This window comes from Colletotrichum graminicola (assembly GCF_000149035.1).
Source record: "Colletotrichum graminicola M1.001 genomic scaffold supercont1.8, whole genome shotgun sequence".
NCBI classification, from domain to species: domain Eukaryota; kingdom Fungi; phylum Ascomycota; class Sordariomycetes; order Glomerellales; family Glomerellaceae; genus Colletotrichum; species Colletotrichum graminicola.
The window spans coordinates 313917-337133 of NW_007361012.1; the positions used below are offsets into that span (position 1 = coordinate 313917).

General features: G+C 57.7%; 7 protein-coding genes across 7 annotated transcripts; 3 read left to right on the forward strand and 4 right to left on the reverse strand.

The window, feature by feature from the left end:
* Window positions 1–897: 897 nt before the first annotated feature.
* On the forward strand, window positions 898–2155 carry GLRG_02774 (aspartyl protease; the record flags this gene model as incomplete). The annotated part of the gene is made up of 2 exons (XM_008093459.1): window positions 898–1417; window positions 1479–2155. 2 exons carry the CDS (start codon window positions 898–900, stop codon window positions 2153–2155), a joined length of 1197 nt encoding a protein of 398 aa, XP_008091650.1.
* A 491-nt stretch (window positions 2156–2646) lies between these two features.
* On the reverse strand, window positions 2647–4191 carry GLRG_02775 (methyltransferase domain-containing protein; the record flags this gene model as incomplete). Its single annotated transcript, XM_008093460.1, has 1 exon — window positions 2647–4191. The coding sequence occupies one exon, from the start codon at window positions 4189–4191 to the stop codon at window positions 2647–2649; it is 1545 nt and encodes a 514-aa protein (XP_008091651.1).
* A 5116-nt stretch (window positions 4192–9307) lies between these two features.
* GLRG_02776 (uncharacterized protein) lies at window positions 9308–12749 on the forward strand (the record flags this gene model as incomplete). Its single annotated transcript, XM_008093461.1, has 6 exons — window positions 9308–9440; window positions 9549–10544; window positions 10600–11209; window positions 11268–11330; window positions 11380–12304; window positions 12405–12749. 6 exons carry the CDS (start codon window positions 9308–9310, stop codon window positions 12747–12749), a joined length of 3072 nt encoding a protein of 1023 aa, XP_008091652.1.
* A 381-nt stretch (window positions 12750–13130) lies between these two features.
* GLRG_02777 (proteasome A-type and B-type) lies at window positions 13131–13997 on the reverse strand (the record flags this gene model as incomplete). Its single annotated transcript, XM_008093462.1, has 3 exons — window positions 13131–13304; window positions 13379–13917; window positions 13973–13997. The coding sequence occupies 3 exons, from the start codon at window positions 13995–13997 to the stop codon at window positions 13131–13133; spliced, it is 738 nt and encodes a 245-aa protein (XP_008091653.1).
* Window positions 13998–14801: 804 nt separating this feature from the next.
* Window positions 14802–17825, forward strand: GLRG_02778 (Spc97/Spc98 family protein; the record flags this gene model as incomplete). The annotated part of the gene is made up of 3 exons (XM_008093463.1): window positions 14802–15300; window positions 15361–17327; window positions 17391–17825. 3 exons carry the CDS (start codon window positions 14802–14804, stop codon window positions 17823–17825), a joined length of 2901 nt encoding a protein of 966 aa, XP_008091654.1.
* Window positions 17826–18380: 555 nt separating this feature from the next.
* Window positions 18381–18971, reverse strand: GLRG_02779 (uncharacterized protein; the record flags this gene model as incomplete). Its single annotated transcript, XM_008093464.1, has 1 exon — window positions 18381–18971. The coding sequence occupies one exon, from the start codon at window positions 18969–18971 to the stop codon at window positions 18381–18383; it is 591 nt and encodes a 196-aa protein (XP_008091655.1).
* A 1905-nt stretch (window positions 18972–20876) lies between these two features.
* Window positions 20877–21264, reverse strand: GLRG_02780 (uncharacterized protein; the record flags this gene model as incomplete). The annotated part of the gene is made up of 2 exons (XM_008093465.1): window positions 20877–21048; window positions 21137–21264. The coding sequence occupies 2 exons, from the start codon at window positions 21262–21264 to the stop codon at window positions 20877–20879; spliced, it is 300 nt and encodes a 99-aa protein (XP_008091656.1).
* Between the last annotated feature and the right edge of the window lie 1953 nt (window positions 21265–23217).

The window sequence follows — 23217 nt, forward strand, 5'->3', positions numbered from 1 at the left end:
ACCAGTGCTTCTCATTCTATCTTGTCCTGCTCTGTATGCATGTGGCGCCTGGCGCCATGGCAGGCCACCCGCGCCCCAGTCCCCGCCTCTCCCGTCGTGGTCCCCGTGCGGGCTAACTGTTAGGTGGTTTGTTTAGCTACAGGCTGCAAACGGGGGAAATAGAGGGGTCTCATCACTGCACCCACCTTCTTGACGAAACACCCAGCTAGGTGCTTAAGCGTGTGGCACGAGCTCTCCCATGCTCTATTTACTAAGGGTAGAGAGAGAGGGGCCTACCTGCTTAGGTACTCGTGTCGTGCATCTCCATTCCCTAGAGACCTTCTACCTTCAAGAACCCCATCAACACACCTCGTTCCTGCTGTCCAATCATCCAACACGGACCAACTACTCCATCGTTCAATCGAACTTCCCCCTTCTCTCCCTCTCTCTCTTCTTTTTCATTTCCTCTCCTCGGAGCAACCAGCCAGTCAAGACCGTTATACCCTTCTGTCCTCCAAACTATTTGCCTTTGGATGAGGAGACGTCATCTGCTGTGTTGCCTGGATTTTGGCCCCTCTACAAACCGCCCCTCCTTCCACTGAAGCTCCGTGCTGAGCCTAACTTTCCCTTCGCTTTCGTAATCGTGAAACTCAACGCCCTGTCAGCTGCTTTGCGTTCCTGCTTTGTTCTCACCGCCTGAGAGCCATCCTGCCATTAACATACCCAGAAACGAACACCCAACTAGATCCTCTCCCTCATCAGAACAAACGCCCAACATGTAAGCTTGCTGCTTAAACTGAAACCGGACAAAGTCTCTCCCCCACGGCTGACAGCTACCCCGCCAGGCGCATTACGTTGAGCATAACGAACCCCGAGATCGAGGACCAGGACCTTCTTACCCTCGAGATTTTCCCCGACATGCCTGTGTCGACCCTCCGCGAAGCTATCCAAGCCGAGACCACGATCGCTCCCACTTCCCAACACCTCTACCACAACGGTCGCTTGATTCAAGATGACACCAAAACCATGGAGCAGCTACAGATTGCCGACGGCGAGATGCTGGCGTTGCACGTGAGGGACATGCAAGGAAGCACTGGTGTTCCGGACCAGGGAAGAAGAGGTCCGCCGCGCCGACGACCCGGGGGCCAAGATCCGGAGCTCATCCGCCTCCAAATACTCGGTGACCCAAACCTGCGTGCCGAAGCAACCCGCCAGCAGCCCCAGCTCGCCGCCGCGCTAGACGACCCGCAGCGCTTTGCCCAGCTTTTCAACGACAGCTATGATCGGGAGCAGCGAGAGCGCGAGGAGCGTCAGAGACAGATTGCACGGCTGAACGAGGACCCCTTCGATGTTGAGGCTCAGGCAAAGATCGAGGAAATGATCCGCCAAGAGAGGGTCATGGAGAACCTCCAGAACGCCATGGAGCATAACCCCGAAGGTATGAATGACATGGGCGCCGAGACGTCCGAGGACAGACTCGGAAGCTAACTCTTGCCTAGTGTTTGGGCGTGTGCACATGCTGTATGTCGACGTCGAGGTCAACGGCCATAGGGTGAAGGCGCTTGTCGATTCTGGAGCCCAGGCCACAATCATGTCCCCGTCCTGCGCCGAGGCTTGCGGCATCATGAGACTCGTCGACAAGCGGTTCGCGGGAGTGGCCCGCGGAGTGGGCACCGCCAACATCATTGGCCGCGTGCACTCGGCCCAGATCAAGGTCGGCTCAATGTTCCTGCCTTGCAGTTTCACTGTCATGGAGGGCAAGCAGGTGGAGCTTCTTCTCGGTCTCGACATGCTCAAGCGCTACCAAGCCAGCATCGACCTGGCCAAGGACAAGCTGATCATCCAGGGTGAGGAGGTGCCTTTCTTGGGCGAGGCTGAAATCCCCAAGGAGAGCGAGGAGGCGTTGGAAGAGGAGCCCAGGCTGCCGGGACCGGCCGGCACCACCATTGGTCAACGATCTGGCGTCGTCAGCGGCCCCCAGGGCACTGCCGCTGCCACGCCACAACAAAACCCTCCCCAGCAGGCGCCTCAGCAGCAGGCTGCTGCTCAGAGCTTCCCCGAGGAGCACATTAATCAACTCATGGCACTAGGTTTTCCTCGAGAAGCCGCCATCAACGCGTTGCAGGCAACAGGTGGCAACGTCGAGTTCGCCGCCGGCCTTTTGTTCGGAGCATAGGCCGCCCCGAGGTGCGGTGCATTGGATGTTGTTTAGGCTGAGTAGTTAGGAGCCCGCATGGGACATGGGCGTGGTCGGTACGGTTGGCATGGACGGTTTTGGAACACTCGAGTCGGGAGGTAATTTAGACTCGTCGGAATGAATGCATGCGTGGCTTAATGCGGGTTGCATCGAAGCGATCAATAGAGCATTTCCACACGCTGAGACCATGACAAACAACACCGGATTAGCGTCCTGAAGCTTTGCCACGTTCGGCCTTCCCTCTCACTGTCACTTGTGCCGTGTGCCTTTAGGTTAAGAACGAAGGCAGTGAAGACTCCCGCACCAGGCGAAGATTGATAGCAGCTTACTGTCCGAAATTGGAAACTTGATTGCATGTGGTTCTCGAGTATGCGAAAACCCCTAGTCGCAGCCAAAATATAAGCACATGTAACTTTTTATTTACCAGACACACACGCCAGCGCACATTCGAAAACGTACAGTCGGCCAGATCACCGAATCTTGTACAGGCACGGCTTGAGAATGGCCGATTCATCCACCTTCTCCTCTTCCGTCTCCCACACGAAGCGCTTCTGCTTCTTCTTCTTCTCTTTGTCGACGAAGCCGGCCGCCTTGGCGGCGGCGAGACCCTTGCCCTTGGTGGGCGCCGCGCCCTTGATGAAGCGCATCTTGACAAACATCTTGTTAGACATGTCTACGGCGCCCTTGTTGCCCTCGCCCTCGCCCGCGAGCACGAAGCCGCGCTTCCTCAGGGCCTCGACAAAGGCCGACACGTCCGTCTCGCCGCGCTTGTCCTCGTGGCCGTCGACCTCGACGGCGAGGGCAACGCGGTCCGCCTCCGTCTCCTCTGGCTCGCCCGCCTTGCCCTTGTTGGCGGCGGCGGCGGCCTTCTTGCGGTTGCCGACGCTGTGGGAGACGACGGCGTTCTTCTGGCGCACGGGGCCGAAGCGGGACTTGATCTCGGCGACCCAGAGCTCACCCTTCCAGTGGAGGATGCGGTAGGCCTCCTCGACGAAGTCGAGCCAGTTGGTGCCCATGAGGGCGAGGCAGAAGATGGCGATGTCGACCGAGTCGTCGGCCAGCGGGAGGTTGGCGATGTCGGCCTTGATGACGTGCTCGGCGGGGGAGTGCAGGTCGTAGCTGAGGACCTTGAGCTTGAGCTTCTCGGCCTCGGGCATTAGCGTCGACGCAAGGCGGGCGTCGCCACAGCCCAGGTCGGCGACGTAGCATACACCGTCGGTGCGCGGCAGCGGCGCGGGCCCAGCGGACGCGGGCTGCGCCCCGGGGCGGCCGCGAGCGTTGGGGTACCGGGCCCTCGCGCGGAGCTTGATGTCGCGGATGTATCCGTCGACGGGGTTCTCGGGCCAGACCTCGACCTGGCGGCGGAATCCCTCGTGGTACTCGGAGAACATCTCGGGGGACTCCTCGAAGAGCTGGTAGGCCTGGGCCGAGGGACGGGTGTAGAGCGTCTCGTTGAGGTGGCGGAAGCGCGCCGAAATGAGCTTCTGGCGCATGGAGCGCTGGAGCGGCGTGAGCTTGGCCGCGGGCGGGGGGACGGGCGGCACCGAGGCGGCGATGGCCGCCGCAGCCTCCTTGGCCGCCTTCTTCTCGTCCTCCGCCGAGGCCTCCTTGCTGGGCGTCGTCGGCTTCTCCTTCCTCTGCTTCTTGTCCTTCTTGTCGGACCTGGGCGTCTCCTGCGCCTCCCCTTCGCTCTTCTTGTCCTTCTTTTGCTTCTTGCTCGGCTTGGGGGTGGCCGCCTCCTCGCCGCCGCCACCGTCGTTGCCGTCGACGTCGTCGTCGACCGGCGCGGCCCTCTTACCGCTGCCCTTCTTGGGCTCGTCGTCCTTGGCTTGGCCAAACACGCGCTGGTTGACGATGACCTTGTTAGCGCCCGTGCCTGGGGGCTTCTCCTCCTTCTTGGCCTTCTTGCGCTTCTTCGCACTGTTGTTCTTGGACGTGTTGTTCTTCTTCTTGCCGGTCTGGGTTTCGGGTTTCAGGGCGTCCGCCGAGACGGACCATCCTGGGACGGCGAACATTTTTGAGAAACTTGTTCCAAGGTGACGTGACCCGCGGTGGTTGGTTTTATGTGAAGACGCCGAAGGATTATGAAAACGGTGTTGTGATGGATGGATCGTAGCTCACGCTCACGCTCATGCTCAGTCTCAGTCTCGGTCGTCTCATGGCTTATCCGCTCTGAATTTTTTTTTTTTGCCTTCGTATCCTTCCCCAGAGAATCCCTTATCGCACCCCTGCCTTCTGATCGACGCTAGGATGGGGCAGGCGATAGTGGACCGTGCGCCCCCACCTTTCGTTCCTCCCGTTCCTGGCTTCTCATCTCAATCTTCTAGACCTCCTGAGCTTCAACGTCTACTTGGTAAAACACATATCTCTATCAATCATCCATTTCTCCCATTACTGATCGAAAATCCTTGGCGCGATCAGGCTGTTAACCATGTCTTTGTCTTTTTCTGGAAAGCCTTGCTGACCATACCAAACGCTCCGTCCTCTCTCCAATCTTGATCGAGCACAACTACTGGAAATGATCCTGCCATGTCTACCATCCTCTGTGGGAGACCACATGATCAACGGGCCTCGTATAAGTCTCCGGGGTCTCAAGGGTTGTCTCGTTGATAACGAAACGAGATATATATAACACTTTGGTTTTTCCGACAATGGTTCGATCGCTGTTGATTACCAGCATATCTCACAAGGCCTAACGATTCCAGTCGAAAGGCCCCATTGAAATCTTACTGCTATCGATGCCTCCTATCCGCTGGTCCGTCACTTCGGGCTCCCAAGACGTCAATAACCAGGCGCGGTCATGGGTCTCGCCTAGGAGACGTTATACAAGGTCCAATCGACCTGCCTCAATAACTCCCACTTCTTCCGGAATCCAACCGATTGCGACTGAATGAACGGGTGGGGAAAAAGACAACAAGAACTGGTTCCAGGCTGCATGTGGGCTCCAACACGTCTCACAATACTAGTGTGTGGGAGCCTTCTGAAGAGCCGCTCCTCGCAAGGTGCTCAGAGTGAGACGGGGCGTGGACCGCGTCAGACAATCAATCCAAAAAAAAATCAAAATCAAAATCGGGAACACCTTACCGGCAGGCCCAGCGAGTACCGCTACGATCATCGACTTTATTCATGGAAGATGCGGCAGTTTCCTCGGCAAGTGCGTCGGAATCTCAATCCGGTCAAACCTGATCAACGGGCCACGGCGATCGAGACCGTTGGCTATGCTTTCGGCGACGGCGCTTGAATCGTCAGCCTAGTAAAGTCGACGCGATCTCTGGGCAGAAAATCTGCCATCGGGAGAGTCAAGAACGACCAAATGCATGGATGACACTGCCACGAAAATGGAATGTCTGTTCGGCGAACGGTCGGTTTAACACGCAGAAGCCCGACCTTTGTCCCGAGAATACGGCCGCGGCGCATTATCCGGCGTCACGGGAAGCCGTTCCTACATATTCTTGACGTTGTCAACGTACAAATGAGAACGAAGCGGTAGGGCATGAAGGCACGACAAGACGGATGGCAACATCCGGGGCAAGAACCCATCTTCCAGATCAATTCCTTGCTGCCGTGTAAGACGGAGCGAATATGGGCTCTTTTCATCAGCAAACATATGGAAGAAGGTCAAGCCCTTGAGGAAGGCGGCTGTGTTCTGGTACACGCGACGCAATGAGGCGTATCGCCAAGAGCGTCTGTGTCTAACTAGTGGGCTGACGCCAAATCGGGGCGTTCGAAGGAGCGCCGATTAGAACTCACCACTGACCCACACGCGTCGAGAATCCCAGGAATGCATGGTAGTCATAAGGCCGGGAAACTGTTGTCCCTCGCCGGGTGGTGTGCCAGCCTAGAGCCGGACCCGTGTGGCTGCGAGAAGGCTACCTGCATGTTGGCCTGCAGCGGCCATTGTTGTGGGCTTCCGTCCGGGTCAGATACAGTAAAGATCCGGTGCAAGATGCCAAGGTATGTTCCTGCGCATATCGAGGGACGCCGATAAAGCACAAGGCAATGGATCGATGCTGAATATAGCCAGCGTCGCCCAGTAGCGTACGGGCATCGATGGCCCGTAGCGATCAGCGCGACTTGTCTGGTCCGATAATGCGTGAGGTTTGTGTTGCACCCCCCAAGCCAGTTATTTTAACTGCAATGCACCCACTCATCGGTCACACCATCCACGAGGTCGGGAACGCAACGATTGGTCCAGCTTGGTGTCGGATGAGAGGGTGCCTCGAGACTGAGGGGATTGTTGCTGATGTCTCAGCGACATGTCGATGCCTGCCACTCTCCATCAAGTGTGTGTGTTCCCGGTGAAATAGTCGCACCTGGCAGCATGTGGTGGTCTTGTCTTGCGTCTGGGCAACGAGTCAGATACACGCCACCGGGGTTTCTGGCCCAAGTCACCATCCGCGATGATCACGAGGCGTGAGCCGTGCCTGTCTATTTATGAAAATTCAACAAAAGGGAGACGGCTTCCTCGAATACCTTGGCGTCCCACCCGACACATGGCAAGTCAGCTAGCTAGTGGACGGATATAGCATGAGGTGGCATGGGATGGCACGGGATGGCACGGGATGGCATGCATTCTGTTTGGAACGCCACAGGCGGCTGTATTCTTTGGGCGGTGGTTGACAATTTTGACGCCACTTCCATGACGAGCGTAACAAGTATCATTGCTGCACTACAAGCAGACCTACGGATACCTGGCTGGAGGGAGGATTGTTTCGTGGCGAATGGGGGGGGGGGGCAACACAAATGACGCTCTGCGATTTGAGAGACATTGATGCCCGAACCTGAATACAAACCGGACAGCGGACAGCGGGCAGCGGGCAGCGTAGAGATGGCTTCCCATAGCGTATTCGACCGATTGAACACCAGCGGACCGCGTCTTGGTCATTGCTTAGGGCAGACTTCGGACGAGGGTCACCAGGCCAGGACACCCCTGCCCAGCTGGAGTCTAGACCACTCAGGCCTCGGATGAAGATCACATTCGGCATCCCCATCACTTGCACCCGCTCCCATGTCGTCTGAGACTCAGGCGGCGGCGGTATGCTTCTTGACACCTGATGGCACGCCCGGAATCCAACGGCGCGATGCTACCTACGTGAGTATGGATTACGAATCGAACAACCAACCTCGGCTATGCCTGAATAAGCTTGGCCAGCCTCTCGGGTATGCGAGGACAAAGTTTGTCGGGCGGTGCCCGTTGCATCGAGCAGGTCGGCGACTCTTCCGATCCAGCCTCGTCTCCCAGTCTCCGCGGGCAATCAAATCTTGCAAATATGCAACTTTGGGGGATGAATCGGATGGTGTATAGTCAAGACGACGTCTCTCGAGCGAATACAGATGGACACCAGATTTTTTTTTTTTCTGCTTTTCCTTCGAACGGACGGGACAGGGACAATGGCCTAGGCAGAGGCGGCACCCCCCCCCCCCTTTACCCTCAATACTACTATATCCCTAGTCCCGCTACGTCCATCGGTTGCCTGCCATTCGGGACATGAGAGACCCCTGACGGGGACGCTTATGGGGACCCAAGTCTCTCTGCTCTTGCTCTGTACCTACCTAAACGGGCGGGGTACCCAGGAACGAGTGTACACTGGTACAGATGTGGCTTCACTCCGGATGCCGAAGGAGGTCTGAGCCAGCCGATCCACAAACCTACCGAGTGCATCATTGGACATTGGACGCTGGGTGGGATCGATGCCGAGCAGGACGACCCGGCGTGCGGCGTGCTGTGCACCATTTGTGTTGTGCATCCTTTTGCAAGCCACCGTGTTGTTTCCCTCCCGCCATCATCTTGCCGCACCTTTAATTTTGATGGACGAGGGGCACTCGCCAGGGTACCCTATTCTCTCTCTCTACTCCGTAGTGTATCTCGCGGTGGCGGCTGGCCTGCGTTCCACCTCTCGTTTCCCCTGGCTTCTCGTACCATGAACACTCCCTCCGACGTTCTAAATCGTCTTCCAAGCTGGGCATCATTGGCCCGCCGTCCATCACCTCCCACAAGAACGGTGTTGGAGGCAGCAGCGGCAGAGACAACGATAGCGCCTGTAGTACGCAAAGGTATCTCGTGCGCTTGCGAGGGAGAAGAATACTTGGTCCGAGGCTTATAGGGTAAAGATGACACACACAGAGACATTCTTGTCTCGTTCTTTATTTGTCCTAGCGGACCGGTCTGGCGCCTCATTATGCCACATATCGGGGTGAGGTGCCAACCTCCGTCGTCCGCTTCGTCTTCTTCCCTCCAATACCACCCCGGCCCTCCCCGCCTCCTCCCAATCGTTTCCTCGCCGCCGCTGCTTGTCGGCCGTGGCATCCATCCCCGTTGTTTGTGCTGTATCTTCTTTCCAATACTCCGTACACACACCCCTGCTTCTCTAGCCCTGAATAGTGTAAAGATACCCTAACTCGAGACACAATTCGTTGAACGTTTCCCAACCTACCTACCTTGTCTACCTGGCCCTCGGCCGCGGGGACCTATTTCTCTAGTCCTCGTGCGTGTCTTGGGAACAAGGGACGCACTTCCTTCAACTTTTGCTGCAGACATCCTTACCAACCGCAGCCATCCCCCCCGTCCTACCCCACGAGTCCATGCATCTTGTCTAACCCATGACAGCCCATTCGGCGAAGACAAAGTAGCACCGGCCTGTTTCACTTCCTTCCACCGTCCATGGCTGCTTAAAAAGCATCTGTTCCGTGGGTGCCCTTCCTACGTCCCTTTGCCTTCCTCTCTCAATCTTCCCTGCCGCGCACAGGATCGGATAAAACCCGTATAGCCCTTCGTTGCGCTACCGCGATACCATATCACCCCCCCCCCCCCCCGCTCCCTTGGCGCTTGTGGCCTAGCGACGACGCCGCCTCGCTTCCCAGCATCGACTGTCTCCCGAACAGCCCGGCTGTCGATTTTTTTTTTTTATAATTTTTTTAATTTTTATCTGCAACGGTTTCTTTGTCCTCGCAATACTCGACTGGGACTCGGGCTCGACATCTCCCAACTGTGGAGACGTGAGCACCGGCTCTCCGCTGCGCCGCAGGGTTACACAAGCCGGACAATGCAGCACGCTGGCCACCAGATACTGATGGACTAAACAGCCTCGTCGCATACCCGATTCCACTTGCAGCACACTAGTATCGTCTAGTATGGGCTCCCCCACGGCACTCGAGGACGATAAGTCCCCGACCAAGACCTCGGACAACAACGAGGGAAACGGCAACGAGGATCCGAACCGCAAGAAGGCGAACGCGAGGAAAAGGACCAAGACGGGCTGTCTCAGTACGTACGTGGCTACTCTGCCATGTCCTCCTAATCAGACCAGACATTTGGACCCCCAGAGTGCCGTTCTCCTCTCTTCCCGGTAAGATGACTGACTGTGCTCGGAAGCCTGCCGGAAACGCCGCATCAAATGCGATGAAGGACGGCCCATTTGCAATAATTGCATCAAGTCGAAGAGGCATTGTGAGGGTTACAACCAGCGTGTCATCTTCAAAGACCCCATTGCATCATTCAACCTCAATGGCGTCTACGGCCCCGTCGTCTACCCTCCCGAGTCGTCAAACTCGTCTTTCCAGGGTCTTCCCAACCCTCCGCCAAAGCCTTCCAACGGTCCTCCTTTGGCCCCCATAGCTCCCAAGCCACCACAGCACCTGGACTTTCAGGGGCAGCCGATGCTTCACTATGGCCGAGGCTTCCCTGCTCAGCAGCACCCGGGCCAGCTTCAGGGTCAACCCCCGCCGGCACCCTTCGACTTCAACCAGTTTCCGTATGAAGAGCAGCACATGCACTCGAGCCCGTCCATTGTCTCGCCAGCCGGCCAGTTCCAGGCGCAATTTGGTGGGCATCGGAGCAGCTTGGTTAGTCCCAACACGGATAGCGGCGCATTCGTTCACAGCCCGACAGAGCCATGGAGAGAACAAGCAGCGGCAGCAGCACCAGGGCATGCGCGCGTGGAGCAGATGGGCGTGTTCTCCGATCACAACGCGGCTGCCCAGGGAAACCAACTCACAGACAACGCCGAGATAGAGTATCTATACTCGGAGGATGACGAATCTATGCCCGACTCGGATGACGCGTTCGAAGACGTGATGGGCGAGGAGAGCGCCTACGGCCAGCTGGTGCAGAGCCGCAACGATGGCCCCTGGGATGGCTTTGGAACCAGGATGAGAACCTTTTCCTCCTTTGCCGATGAAGCCATCCTCACGTCGTACATACCCACACCAAACCACTCGCCACTGAATGACGAGCGAACAGCCGCTTTGTTCTGGCATTTCATCAACGTCACAGGACCAAGCATGTCTCTGTACGAGAGGCATCCTTTTGACCACTCGAAGCTGGCGAACAACTACTCGGTGCCCAAGGCCGGTCACAACATCTGGACATGTGAGATCATCACCCGTGCTCCATGGAGTCCGGGCACTTTGACTGACTTTGACAGACACTTTCCCCATCATATCCTTCACCCACCCAGCGCTCCTTCAGGCCATGCTGGCCCTGGGGGCGTTGCAAATAGCCAAGCTGCAGAAAGTCCCGCCAATGGCGGCCATGAAGCATTATCACCTCGCCATCCGCAGAATCGCAAAGAACCTGCGGAGCCCCAAGAGGAGAACACAACCCGCCACGCTGGCGGCCTCCCTCCTGCTCGGGTACTTTGAAGTGTGGAACTCGGATCACACAAAGTGGTGCAACCATCTGTTCGGGTCTAGGCTCTTGATCAGGGAGGTGCCCTTCAGGCAAATGACCAAGAACATACTGCCGCTGAAGAGAGCTAGGAGGGCGTTGTTCCAGCAAAGCCAGAGCCAGCAGCTGGACCCCTTTTTCATGGGCCATGACAACACACACATGATGAGCCACGACCTCGACGACCTCGACCTCGGCCTTCTCAGCAGGGTCACAAACCAGCACGTTTCATACGAGGACGATGAGCCGCCGACAGGTAACTACTACACCGACCGGGACATTGAGCATTATGAACACCTCCGAGACTTGTACTGGTGGTACTGTAAGATGGACGTCTACCAGAGCGTGCTAGGAGGAGGGAAACCATTGTGAGTGCCGTCGTCGAAGAACAAGAACGAGAACGAAAAGGGACTTACGAGAACATAGTATGGATTACCAGCACTGGACCCAGTGTCCGCCACGAGCGCCGATGGGCAAGCTCGAGGCCATGTGAGTCCACCGACCCCTCGCGAGGGCTTGACCTCGCTGACACGCACAGATACGGGACGTACGACCACCTAATGCTGCTACTCGGACGTCTGTGCAGCTTCGCAGCGAAGGACCTCCCGAGGAAACGCAAATCGTTCAAGGGCTTCGGACCTCCTGGCGGGCGGCCAGGAGGACCACCAGGGGGCCCGCCGGGCCCGCCACCCAACGCGGGTGGACCGCCTAAAGGAGGAGGCCAGGGACGGCCCCCGCCAGGGATGGCAGGTGGTATGCCTGGAGGCGATCCGCGCCCCGGGATGATGGGCGGGATGCCCGCCGGGCCTCCTGGGGGACCCCCGATGGGCATGCCGCCCGGGGGCACGACGGGAGGGCAACCCAGAGGAGGCTTCGGGGGGGCGGGGGGCGGACCGCCACCAGGAATGATGCCCGGTGGCAACGGCGGCTCGCCGCCCATGTTCCCCGGCATGCTCCCGAACCTCGGCAAGGTGACGTTGCCGATGGGCTTCTCGCCGCCGCGGGACGAAACCCCGCCGGCGCCGGGGGAAGAAACGCCGGAAGATCTCGACTCGGACATGGCGGCGGACGCCGCGATGCGCGAGTGGGAGTCCCTACGCGAGGCGTTCGAGGTCCTTCGGTCCCAGTTCGGCCCAGAGTTCCAGCCCCTGGGCGCCGAGTACGCCGACCGCAGGGACTCGCCGTTCGGGCCGACGCTGCAGTACCGCACCTTCTCCGTGGCCGGCATCTGGATGAACTACTACATGGGGCTGATCCACCTGTACCGCGCGCACCCCAAGATGCCGCCCGCCGCCATGATCGCCGCGGGCGTTCAGGAGCAGCACACGGCCAAGTTCGCCATCGAGATTGGGCGGATCGCCGCCGGGTTGACGGACGACTGCGCCAACGCCGTCGAGATCAGCACCCTCGTCGGCGCGGCGCTGATCGAGAGCTCATTTTGTCTGTTTGTCGGCGGGATCCAGGTACGCTTTCGTCCTCCTCCACGACTCTCGCACACCCCGCCTGGTCGTCGGGCCAGGCCTCTTTCGTATTCCGATAACCTTTACTGACGCACCCTCGCAGTACAAAGACAACGCCCAGCGGCAGTGGGTCGTCAGGCGCATGTACGACATCTCCCGGCTCACGGGCTGGCAGTCGGCGCGGCAGATCGCCGAGGGCTGCGAGTCCGGGTGGAAGAAGGCGGCCGCGATGGGGCGGGGCCCGCCGTATGCGCGCGACCCGGGCCTGCAGCCCGCAGTGCCGCCGCCCGTGTGGTCGAACCCGCGGAGGATCGGCGACCGCCTCGAGCAGCTTGACAGCAACGACTCGATGCTCGTCGTGGCCAAGTCCGAGAGGGCCTTTTACGCCCTCGGCTTACTGAGCGTCGAGCAGGAACTGGAGAGGCTCGTCATCAAGGAAGAGGGGTAAGGGTTCCCGGGTCGTCATGAATGGGATGCTGTTCCGCACAAAAGCTGGGTCAGGGAGAAAAAGAGAGGGACAGAGAGAGAGAGAGAGAGAGAGAGAGAAAGACGGCGGGCACTAGAGATGAGAATATGCTCATGAGAAGAAGCCATCATCACGTTGAGTACATTAATGATACACACTGTGGAAATCGTCTAGTCGTCTGGTACCAGAGTTCGTAATCAGGGGCAAGATTCGTGGTTTTTTTTTCTCCCTGTTCTTGCCTGAGCAGAAAAAGTTCCCACGTGTCTTTCGCTTGCTCTCCTTTTGGCGCATCTTTCGACCCTCTAAACGTTCGTATCATCGTACCCCGCCCTCAATTCTGTTCCTTGACCTGCAGGTAGACCTCTAGTTCGCAGGGAGCCTCTCCACCACGGCGGCCATCTCTTCGTCCGTGTATATTCTGAAGCCCTTTTCCTTCGTTACGCTCGCCAGCTGGACGTTTTTCGAGTCGAGCTTCTCCTCCATCACCTGCTTCAGCGTCTTGAGCACCAGCGTCTCGGCGTCCGTGATTGACAGTGACTGTAGATGAGTTAGCCTCCTGGTTTATGCGCGGGCTCGAAACCGGGGACGGAAGGACCGGTGGGTGTACGAACCTTGTGGTACTCGTTCTGCAGCTCGGCCTGCGCGCCCTCCGAACCGGAACCAATGGCCTTGGCGTCGTACCGGTAAAAGGTGCCACTTGGCTCGGCGTGGAAGAGCTGGGGGCCGTCCTCGTCGTATCCGGCGATCAGGAGAGCGACGCCAAAAGGTCGGGACATGATGGTCTCCTCGCCCTCGGCACCCTCGCCGAAGCGCAGGGCAAGGTCGCAGATGGCCTGGGTGCACGACTCAACGCGGAGGGGCTCGTTGTAGTTGAAGGAGTGGGATTGGGACTCGACTCGGGCGTGCTCGACCATGGAGCGGGCGTCGGCCTGGAGGCCGGACATGGCGCAGCCGATGTGGCGGTCGATCTCGACAATCTTCTCGACGGACGAGGTTTCGAGCAGGGTCGAAGTGACGCGCTTCTCGACGCCGAGAACGACGCCCTCCGAGGTGGCGACACCGATGGCCGTGGAACCGAGCTTGATGGCCTCAAGAGAGTATTCGACTTGGAAGAGGCGACCTTCCGGGGAGAAGGTATTGATTCCTCGGTCTGGGTGACGACTGTTAGGGAACGGGAAGGGCAGGGAAGCTGGAGGGGGTCTTACCGTATTCAGATCTTGCCATAAACATCTTGGCGGTATTGTATGTGTGTAGCTGCTAGAGAAATAGAGAGAAAGCGGCTGGGCCTAATTGACCAGGTGAAATCTTTCGGCAATCGTCGAATGAGGTTTGTCGTAGTTCCAGAATGCGGGATGCTGGGGTTGTGACGGTGGTGGTGGATTGATGGATGGATGGATGGATGGAGGGGAGCTTGGAGGTCCAGGTAACAAACGGTGACGGCGGAAGGCTGAAAAGGCAGGTTGGTGGTGGTTAGGCAAGCACTCGGCCTACGCAGCCGCAAGCTTCCCTTTGGTACAGCAGCAGCCGGCACTAAACAAGCCCGGGCCTGGGACGGGCAAGGTATCTTTCCACAGCAGCTTCGAACCGTGCTCCCCCCCTGTCACCCCCATTTCAAGCTCTGTGATTCGTTCCTCGCGTGACATCCCCTCCAGTACGTAGCGGCTGCCGTCCCTAAACGCTAAAACCCGGAATATTTCAGGGGACTGGCACATCCCGGGCTGGGGTCAATAACACGCGAGGATTTTCCGACTAGACGCGCTCGAGGTTAATGGGCACTAAACCGCGTAAAGATAGTAAGTAAAGCAAGGTAGCAACCCAATCTACCCGCCGAGAGCTACCTGGACTGCGACTCTGTAATAGAGGGGCAGAGACAAAGAGCAACAGAACACTCCGGCCAACCAAAGGCCCCCCCCTCTTCCCATCCCCTCCCTCCACCGGAGAAAAGCAGGCTACGAGTTTCGCGATCGAGGGACTACCTTCCAGGGAACCAAACCCTACCCCGGCGCCTTACACACTTCAAATGCAGTCGGCGACATGTCGTCAGGCACCAGGGTATCAACCCACGAGCGCCGCGCGACCAGCGGCACGGCACCCGCTGCCGACCAGGAACGAGCCTCAAGGGCAGCGCGCATGAATGCCGCCGCCGCCGCCGCCGGAGCCGCAGGGAACGGTACGGAGAGCGCCCAGACGAGCTTCAAAAGCGAGCGCAGCGAAAGGAGCGATGCGCGCCAAAGAGAGCGCGATCGAGAACGGGAACAGCGGCGCGACAGAGCCGCGTCACCCGGGAACCATGCACACAAGCGCTCGGCTTCGGGTAACCCCCGGACGGCAAGCCGAACGCACGATGACAGGCGCGTAGAGGAGAGGAGGACGGAAAGGACGTATGTGACGCAACTCGAGACCATGGTCCAGCGGACGAGAAGTCCTGAAAGGGGAGAGCGGAGAGGCGGAGGTGACAAGGGCAAGGCTACCGAGGCCAAGCTACGGGCGGCTGAGGCGAAGCCCAAGGAGCCCAAGGTTGATGGTCCACCAGGTGAGATGTCATGGCTGTGCCGTTGAAGTGGAATTGGCGACTGACTAAGTGGGACGGTAGCGCCATGGAACCCGGAAGCAACACTTCTTCCTCACACATCGGCTCCCCTGGCTTGTCGAATATCAATACCGCCGTTAGCGTCGCAGGCGCCGCAGCCCCAGCAGCCGAAACCGCTGAACGAACTGCCCCTCGAGGCGCAGGAGGCGGTGATGCTGGAGGATCTGCTATTTGTCTTCATGGGCTACGAGGGCCAGTACATCCGCTTCGTCAAGACATACAACCCCCACGAGGAAAGGGATCGTCTGTCGGGGCCAGCATTCAGGATATTGCCAGGCCTGGACCCCAGCCTGCAAGACCTGACGGTGTCCATGCTGAAGATGGCGACGTACTACTCGGCCCTCGAGATGTTTGTCGACGTACAGAGCAGGGATGAGTTTGGCGCTGTCAACCATGCGCTATGCGCTTCCATCAGGAAGTTCCTTCACGACTACCTCGTCATGATTGCGCAGCTAGAGACGCAGTTCCTGACAAACGAGACTTTTACCCTCCACGTCCTTAACATCCACACATTACCCACGTGCCAGATGATGTCGCATCTGTATTCCCTGGCCCACGATTTGCTGAAGAGGAATGCGCTTTTGGACGAGGATGATGACGAGGAAGAAAGCGACAGCGCGGACGATTTCGAGAACATCCTCGAGTCGTTGCGCGAAGGTGGCGACTTGGCGCCGGGCTCGGGAAAGAAGATTTGCAAAGGAGGGGTCGTGCTGGGTCTGATCACGAAGAGGCTGGAGTCAATGTCGGGAGACCCGGCGGCGCGCGCTCTGCTGACCACGCTGCTGCGCGATGCTAGCAAGCCGTACATGGTGATGCTCAACGAGTGGCTTCACCATGGCGGCATCAATGACCCTCACGCCGAGTTCTTGATCAAGGAGCAGAAGAGTATCCGCAGGGAGCGCCTAGAGCAGGACTACACTGACGAGTACTGGGAGCGACGATACACCATCCGGGAGCATGACATCCCTCCTCAGCTGGAAGGTGTCAAAGAGAAGGTCTTGCTGGCTGGGAAGTACCTTAACGTCGTGAGAGAGTGCGGCGGCGTGGACGTCAGCAAGGTCGTCCAGGACGTGCCCACGTCCTTTGATGACAGCCGTTTCCTCGAGAACGTCAACAGCGCCTACGCGCACGCCAACGAGTCGCTTCTGCAGCTGCTCCTGACGACACACTCGCTACCCATGAGGCTGCGGTCGATGAAGCACTACTTCTTCCTGGACCCGTCCGACTACTTTTCCTACTTCCTCGAGCTCGGCACCTCGGAGTTGCGGAAGCCCGTCAAGTCCGTTAATACCGGCAAACTACAGTCGCTGCTCGACCTGGTACTGCGACAGCCGGGCAGCATCGTCTCGCTGGATCCCTTCAAGGAGGATGTCAAGGTGGAGATGAACGAAATCACGCTGATCAAATCCCTGCAGCGGGTCGTCAACATCACGGGTATCGAGCAGGGTGAGACGTTGCAGCCCTTGGCCAATCAACCGATTGAGAACGACAGAAACGCCATTGGCTTCACGTCGCTGCAGCTCGACTATACGGTGCCTTTCCCCGTCTCCCTCGTCATCAGCCGCAAGACCGTTTGGCGCTACCAAGCGCTGTTCCGTTACCTCCTTTCGCTGCGCTATCTCGAGTCCCAGCTGTCGACGACGTGGTACTCGCAGACCTCCGGCCTGACGTGGGCGCACAAGAGCTCTTCGCGCAGCCTTGAGATCTGGAAGCGCCGCGTGTGGACGCTGCGCGCACGCATGCTAGTCTTTGTGCAGCAGCTGCTCTACTTCTGCACCGCCGAGGTCATCGAGCCCAACTGGGCAAAGTTCATGTCCAGGCTCAAGGTTGGTGAGGAGGGTCAGGAGGCCGCTTCGGGAGGTGTTTCGTCAGGTCCAACGAGGACTGTAGACGAGCTGATGCAGGACCATGTGGACTTCTTGGACACGTGCTTGAAGGAGTGCATGCTCACCAACAGCAAGCTTCTACGAGTGAGTCCATCCCGTTGACATCCTCCCCCCTCACTCGAGCGTCTCAACTAATGTCGTTGACAGATCCATTCCAAACTGATGCAAACCTGCACAATCTTCGCAACCTACTCCAACTGGCTCTCCCGCGAGCTGGAAAAGGCGGACCCGGACCTGTCTGGCGCTACGCGGCCGCCCAACATGACACCCGAGCAGTGGCGCGCCTTTCAGGCCGTCAGGACGCAGAAGCCCACGACGGGCTCGCACAGCGATTCGACGTCGTCGGCGGGGCCGGGCGCGAGCGACCAGCAGCAGCAGGACGCGCGCGTGGGGAACCTGTTCGAGATCATGAAGAAGTGGGAGAGCAACTTCAGCAGGCACCTGCAGATCCTGCTCGACGCGCTGAACCACTACGCTGCGACCGAGACGGTCGTCCTGCTCAGCCTGTGCGCGCGGCTCAGCACGGCGAACCAGGGAACCGAGTACTCCGGGCTGCGGAACGAGGACGACAGCGTCGCTTGAAGCCTGGCGTCGGAGCCGGGAGGTTCCTCTTTTCATTCTCCGCCTCTCTGTCTCTCTCTTCCTCGCATAATTCAAAGAAAAGGTCTACGGCGTTTGAAAGGTCTGGGTTCTAGGAAGCTGGGGAGCGGGGCGGATGGCATTTCGCATTATCAAAAGCCTAAGCGAGAAGAGCACATTGAGGGCGAGAGGGGGGAGGAGGACGAGAGGGGGGAGGAGGAGGAGGAGGGGGAGGGAGGGAAGAGATGTGAGGGAGTTGCCTGGCATGCTCTCTACCTAGACATATACCATTGAGTCAAGCATGCGCTTCAGCACGCCAAGTTCAACATTTCCAGCCATTCATGAACCGGTTCGTGTTGTGGTAACCCAGGCCCCAAACGGGGTAATGATACTCCTTTCGATTTCGTCTCGCACCAGAGGACGCGAGGGGTTCCTCATGCAAAGTGCTCTCCCGCCGAGCTTTCGTTTTTGTAGTGTACAGATATTAGACAGGTCGTGGTGGTACATATACAAATTGATACAGCGGCCGACTCTTGCGGCCCCTACCTCCATCCCCACTCATTCCTTCTTAAGGGCCTCCTTGACCAGGTCGGCGACACGCTTCCTGTCGATCTCGAGATCCTTGCCCTGGATGGCGACGTTGATGAGCTTCATGACCTCGCCCAGGCCGTTCTTTCCCGCGGCGGCGGCGTCCCCGATGGCCTTCTGGATGAGCACGCGGACGTCGGCCTCGGTGACGGTGACGACGCCACTGGTGGCGATGTACTCGGCCATGACCTTGGCCTGGAGGTCCTCCTTGTCGGCGAGGTCGTCGCGACCGGCGGCGCGGAACTGGGCGGCGGCCTCCTGAGTGGCACGCTGGGTTTTGCGCAGGAGGGCGACGAGCTGGGCGTCAGTGGCGATTGGGGCGTTGGTCTTGGCCGCGTTGTTGGTGGCGGAGAGAACGGAGCGGAGGACGGAGAGGCGGGGCGCGTCCTTTGCGCGCATGGCCGTCTTCAGGTCGGTCTTGAGCGTGGCCAGAAGCCGGGGCTGGGCCGGGGCGGCGTCGGAGGAGTAGAGGCGGAGCGCCCGGAGGGGCGTGGCGGCCGCGCGGCTGAGCACAGTCGGCCGGAGGAGCGTCTGGAGACGGACTAAGCTTCGGGAGGCCATTGTGGTTGATGGAAGAGGAGAGTGTGTTTTTATGATATTTGCAAGTCTGTCGGCCGAACTGTTTCGCTGCGTATTTCTCGGTTGATTGTCTTGTTCCGTCGTTAGGGGCGCTAGGTCTGTACAATGTCGTCAAGTCGTCGTCGTCTGATGCTGCCAATGGATTCGGATAGGAAAAAGTTGGACTAGAGAAGCCGTCATTAGGTGGAACCGTAAAGAGAGCTTCTCATTGGCTAACTGCACCTGAGCTATTCCAGGCGCGCATGGTGGCACCGGTACCATGGGCGGAAGCTTGCGGGGCCCAAGGGTCTTCTCACATTATTGGTCCGTCTCAACTCAGAGGCTTATTTTTCTTGTGTCTAGGGAGCCACTATGTGATGAACGGCTGACGGCGGGTGGTTCATCCCCGGGTTCGTTTGTTGGACGATGGCTTGATATACAAGGTACCTACCTAACGTACCTAGTGTGATGTCTCAAATAATGCGTTCAGCCATGGGTCGGGGCAACCGCAGCGGCCTCAGGAAGTCTCCAAAGCCGGGGAACCTGGCTTGTGAGTCGTGCGCGTGCGCGAGCGAATGTGAATGGGTCCTTCACCGGCGAGAGACCGGGTGTGGTGTCGAGGTGGAAACTTGCGAGTATGGCGATTGTAAATGCTGGAAACGTGACATGGCGTGGCACAGAACATATCGCCCTTCAGGTAAGGGTGGGTTTCGGTAGATGTCACGACTCATGGGTTTGAGATGCCCAGACGCGATGCTGTTTTGTGCGTGTTATTGCCTACCTACCTACTTCTAGGTGAGTCTATAGTTAAGGCGACCATTGTGGGTTACCTCCCTACCGTATGGCCTACATGGTGTGACGTCTGTTGTTCACCTGCAGCCCGGTCTTCACCGAGGACCCGGGGAGACGGTAGCGAGCTGGGGAAACTATGCGGACCTGCCCATGTATGTAACGCGTTCCAAGGCAGTCACAGCGCCTTGAGCCACTCCAATCTAAACCCAACAAGGTACAGGAGGAAGATAGGCCAATCACCCGAGCCCTCCTTCCCTCCCTGCTCTTTCGAGGCGCGAGTCTCGACCCTTTATGCCTTGCTGTTAATTAGCCATCGTTGTCTCTTACCACTACCCAAGTACTTTAGCTTCCGCCGATCCCCACTTGCGGCTTAGGCTTATTCTCTTTCAACTTCTTGCCGTCCTCTTTCCCTTTCGATGCATTCCCATGTAGTCCTTGTTGCCTTCCACAACCCCCCGTCGAAAACCCCCATCCATTCTCGCCTTTTGCTATGAGGATTCTTGACAGCCAGCGTGATTCTCGCAACCCGGTTCAAGACAGCCGTTGCTCGCAGGTTTCCGTCTCCTCCTCCAGCCCGCCGTCTCCTCTCTATGGGGAGCTCAAGCGCTCATCGACCGTTCAAATATCATAGGGCTAGTCGCACCGACCAACAACCACGAATAGACCCGCACGCCGTTAGTCAGTCCCCAAGAGACTCGTCTCGTCGGTCCTTGAGCCTCAATAAAGGTTCTTGGCCATCGAGGCTTGAGACTTCGCTGTCTCTTGCCGGAGGCCTCTTTCTCGGCTCACATCTGTGCCCATCTACCAACATCATATCAGGCCGATGAGCATTCTGAAGTACAACCAGCAAGGGAAAAAGCCAACGGAATTGCGAGCTAGGCATGGGTATCTACTGCCGTCACATCATCGTCGTTGTCGTCATAATTCTGTTCCAGAAAGCCCACCAAGTCTTCAAACCCGAACGCCCCGCAATGCTCGGTCAAACAAGCAACCCTGCCATACAATGCCCCGACATGCCTCACCGGCGAGGTTTTCGTCCTATACAAACATACCTCCAGCGCGAAATTACATGAGTATATATGTATCTCCAAGCAGCAACATCGAGTAGGCGCTCACTTACATTGGGAAATATGCCTGGTTCAGCTCGTCAGCATTCGCCTTCATGCCAGTTATCGGGGTGTGACGCCTAGTACGATTGAGGTCGGCAGCTGTACTCACCCTGAATGCCGGGTTGTCGGCTTCACTCCTGGCTTGGGCCACCAGGACCTGGAACTCTTGCGAGGTCATTCTACCGTGATACGGTCAGCTCCAAACACGCCCACATGACGAGTCCTTATCACGTCGTCCACGGAATAAGATGGGGTCGCCGAGCTCACCCTTTGAACTCTGTCATGGGGTACATGGCCAGGGAGGCGAGCATCCTCCTGACATTCTCCCGGTTGACCACGCCGATTTGGTGCTGCCTCGGATCTAGATCACCAATAAGCTTCAAGGGCTTGTACATCTGCTTCTACAGGCTCCTCACCATTCGACCAGCCACATGTTGGGAGAGGAATCATTTGGGTTTCCACCGAGTCAAACCCTGCGCTCTGCATCCAATTCTGCATCTGGAGCGGCGCTCGTGGATCTTTGTAAGGTTGCATACTGTCCAGGTATCGTCTCGACCACCTGCGCAAGGCGTGATCTAAAGCCGGGAACAATCAATAAATGCAGCTTCTCCGGGGGGTGTTTAGCCGCCTTACTCTGAGTCAACGTCCCGTTGTCCGACTGCGCGTTGAAATATATCTCCACCATCTGGCACCATCCACCCGGTCGAAGTACCCGAAACGTATCGCGGATATAGTCTCTCCATCGGTTAGAATGAATACCGCCTGCCATCATTTGGCTATGAACGAGATCGAAATGATTGGATGGAAAGGTAAATCTGGCGCCAGTCCGGTTAGACACAGCCTGGGTGGATCTGCGAGCAACAGCTCGTCGATGCTTGCCTACCTTCCGTTCAAGTCGTCAACCTGAAGATTCAAGTTCGTGGGTGTTTGGGTCTCGTCTGGCCAGATGTGCGGGCAAATGTCAATAGCCACCACCTGTCCTCCGAAGTTAGCATTATATGCGCGACCCGACCGATATCGATGCAAAGATTCTATGGTTCTATGCTTTTCAACCATTGAGTAGTATCTCCTTGTCGATTACAATGAAGAGCAGGAAGAATCCAACGTGAGTAGACGAAGGCTAGGGACCGACCGTCCGTTGGAAAACTCGGCAAAACGCAGTGGCCTTTTGGCGTTCCGCCTAAACCAAACTCTACATAGGCACGCTGGTCACCGAGTTACGGACAGAGGCACAAAAAGAAGAAGAAGAAGAAAACAGGAAAACAATTGGATACGCGCAAAACACACCTCGCAGCTTGGGTGTTGCTGTGCGACTTCGAGAGCCCAGTCGCCGGCTCCGAACCCACACTCGAGTATTCGTCGGGGTCTGGTGATCGGCGGGAAAAGGAGTTGGTTTTCGAACACTATTGAGAGGACGGCATGCATGATTTGCAAGCGCTCGACTTCGTCCTACAACCCGTTCAGATACGTTAAACAAAGCAGGGAAGCTTCCCTGAACTCGGTGCCTCCTTTACCTCGTCTATCGGTGCAAAATAAGCCCCATTGTCAACTGCGTATCGCTGATATTCTCTGCCTTGATGCATGACAGTTTCAAGGAACGCGTTGTCCAAAGGGACTGTTTGTGGATCACTGAGAACAGCCCAGACGTCAAACGAACCCTTCATGTGCGAGTCTTAGGGATGGTCAACCGTACCTTGCCATATCGACAAAGACAGCAACAGCGGTAGGATACTTGCTCTTCGCACTGATTGATCTCAAGAATATTGAGAAGTTTCGTCCAAAACCTGCCTCTGGATCCGACCTATGGGGTTGTGTCTCGTAGCTGCTTTGCTCCAACAAGGTCTGCTGCAATTGCAGGAGCAGGAGGGAAGGCGAGGAAAGAGTGCCTCTCAAGTACTGCCCACGCAATAAGTACGATTGTTCGTCAACAGAGCCATAATGGGTTTACAGGGGCAGTCGCGAAGGCGGCAGTCGTGTCTAATAGACATAAAATTAACTGCCCGCCGCGTTGGAGGTGGAGACTCCGAGAAGGTCAAGGGGACTTCAGATTGGCCTGCCATTCTTTACTACACCCCACGACGTCGCTGTCGATCTTTGGTTAGGACCCAGAGGAACCGGTGCCTGTTTCGGTACTCCATGGTACGCGGCGCGGACGAGGCAGTCCTCAGGTGACATAGATATGCCCTCTACTGTTCCTGCTGGACCCGGTACACCCCCCTGTGCGAGAAGAGGACCAGCAAACAACCAAGACGTGCTAATCCTAAGACAGGGAGTGAGTGGCATAGTGCGGGTGTACTAGCGGGTCCCTACCCATCCTGGCAGGCGGGACACCGCTCTTACCGGTTGCC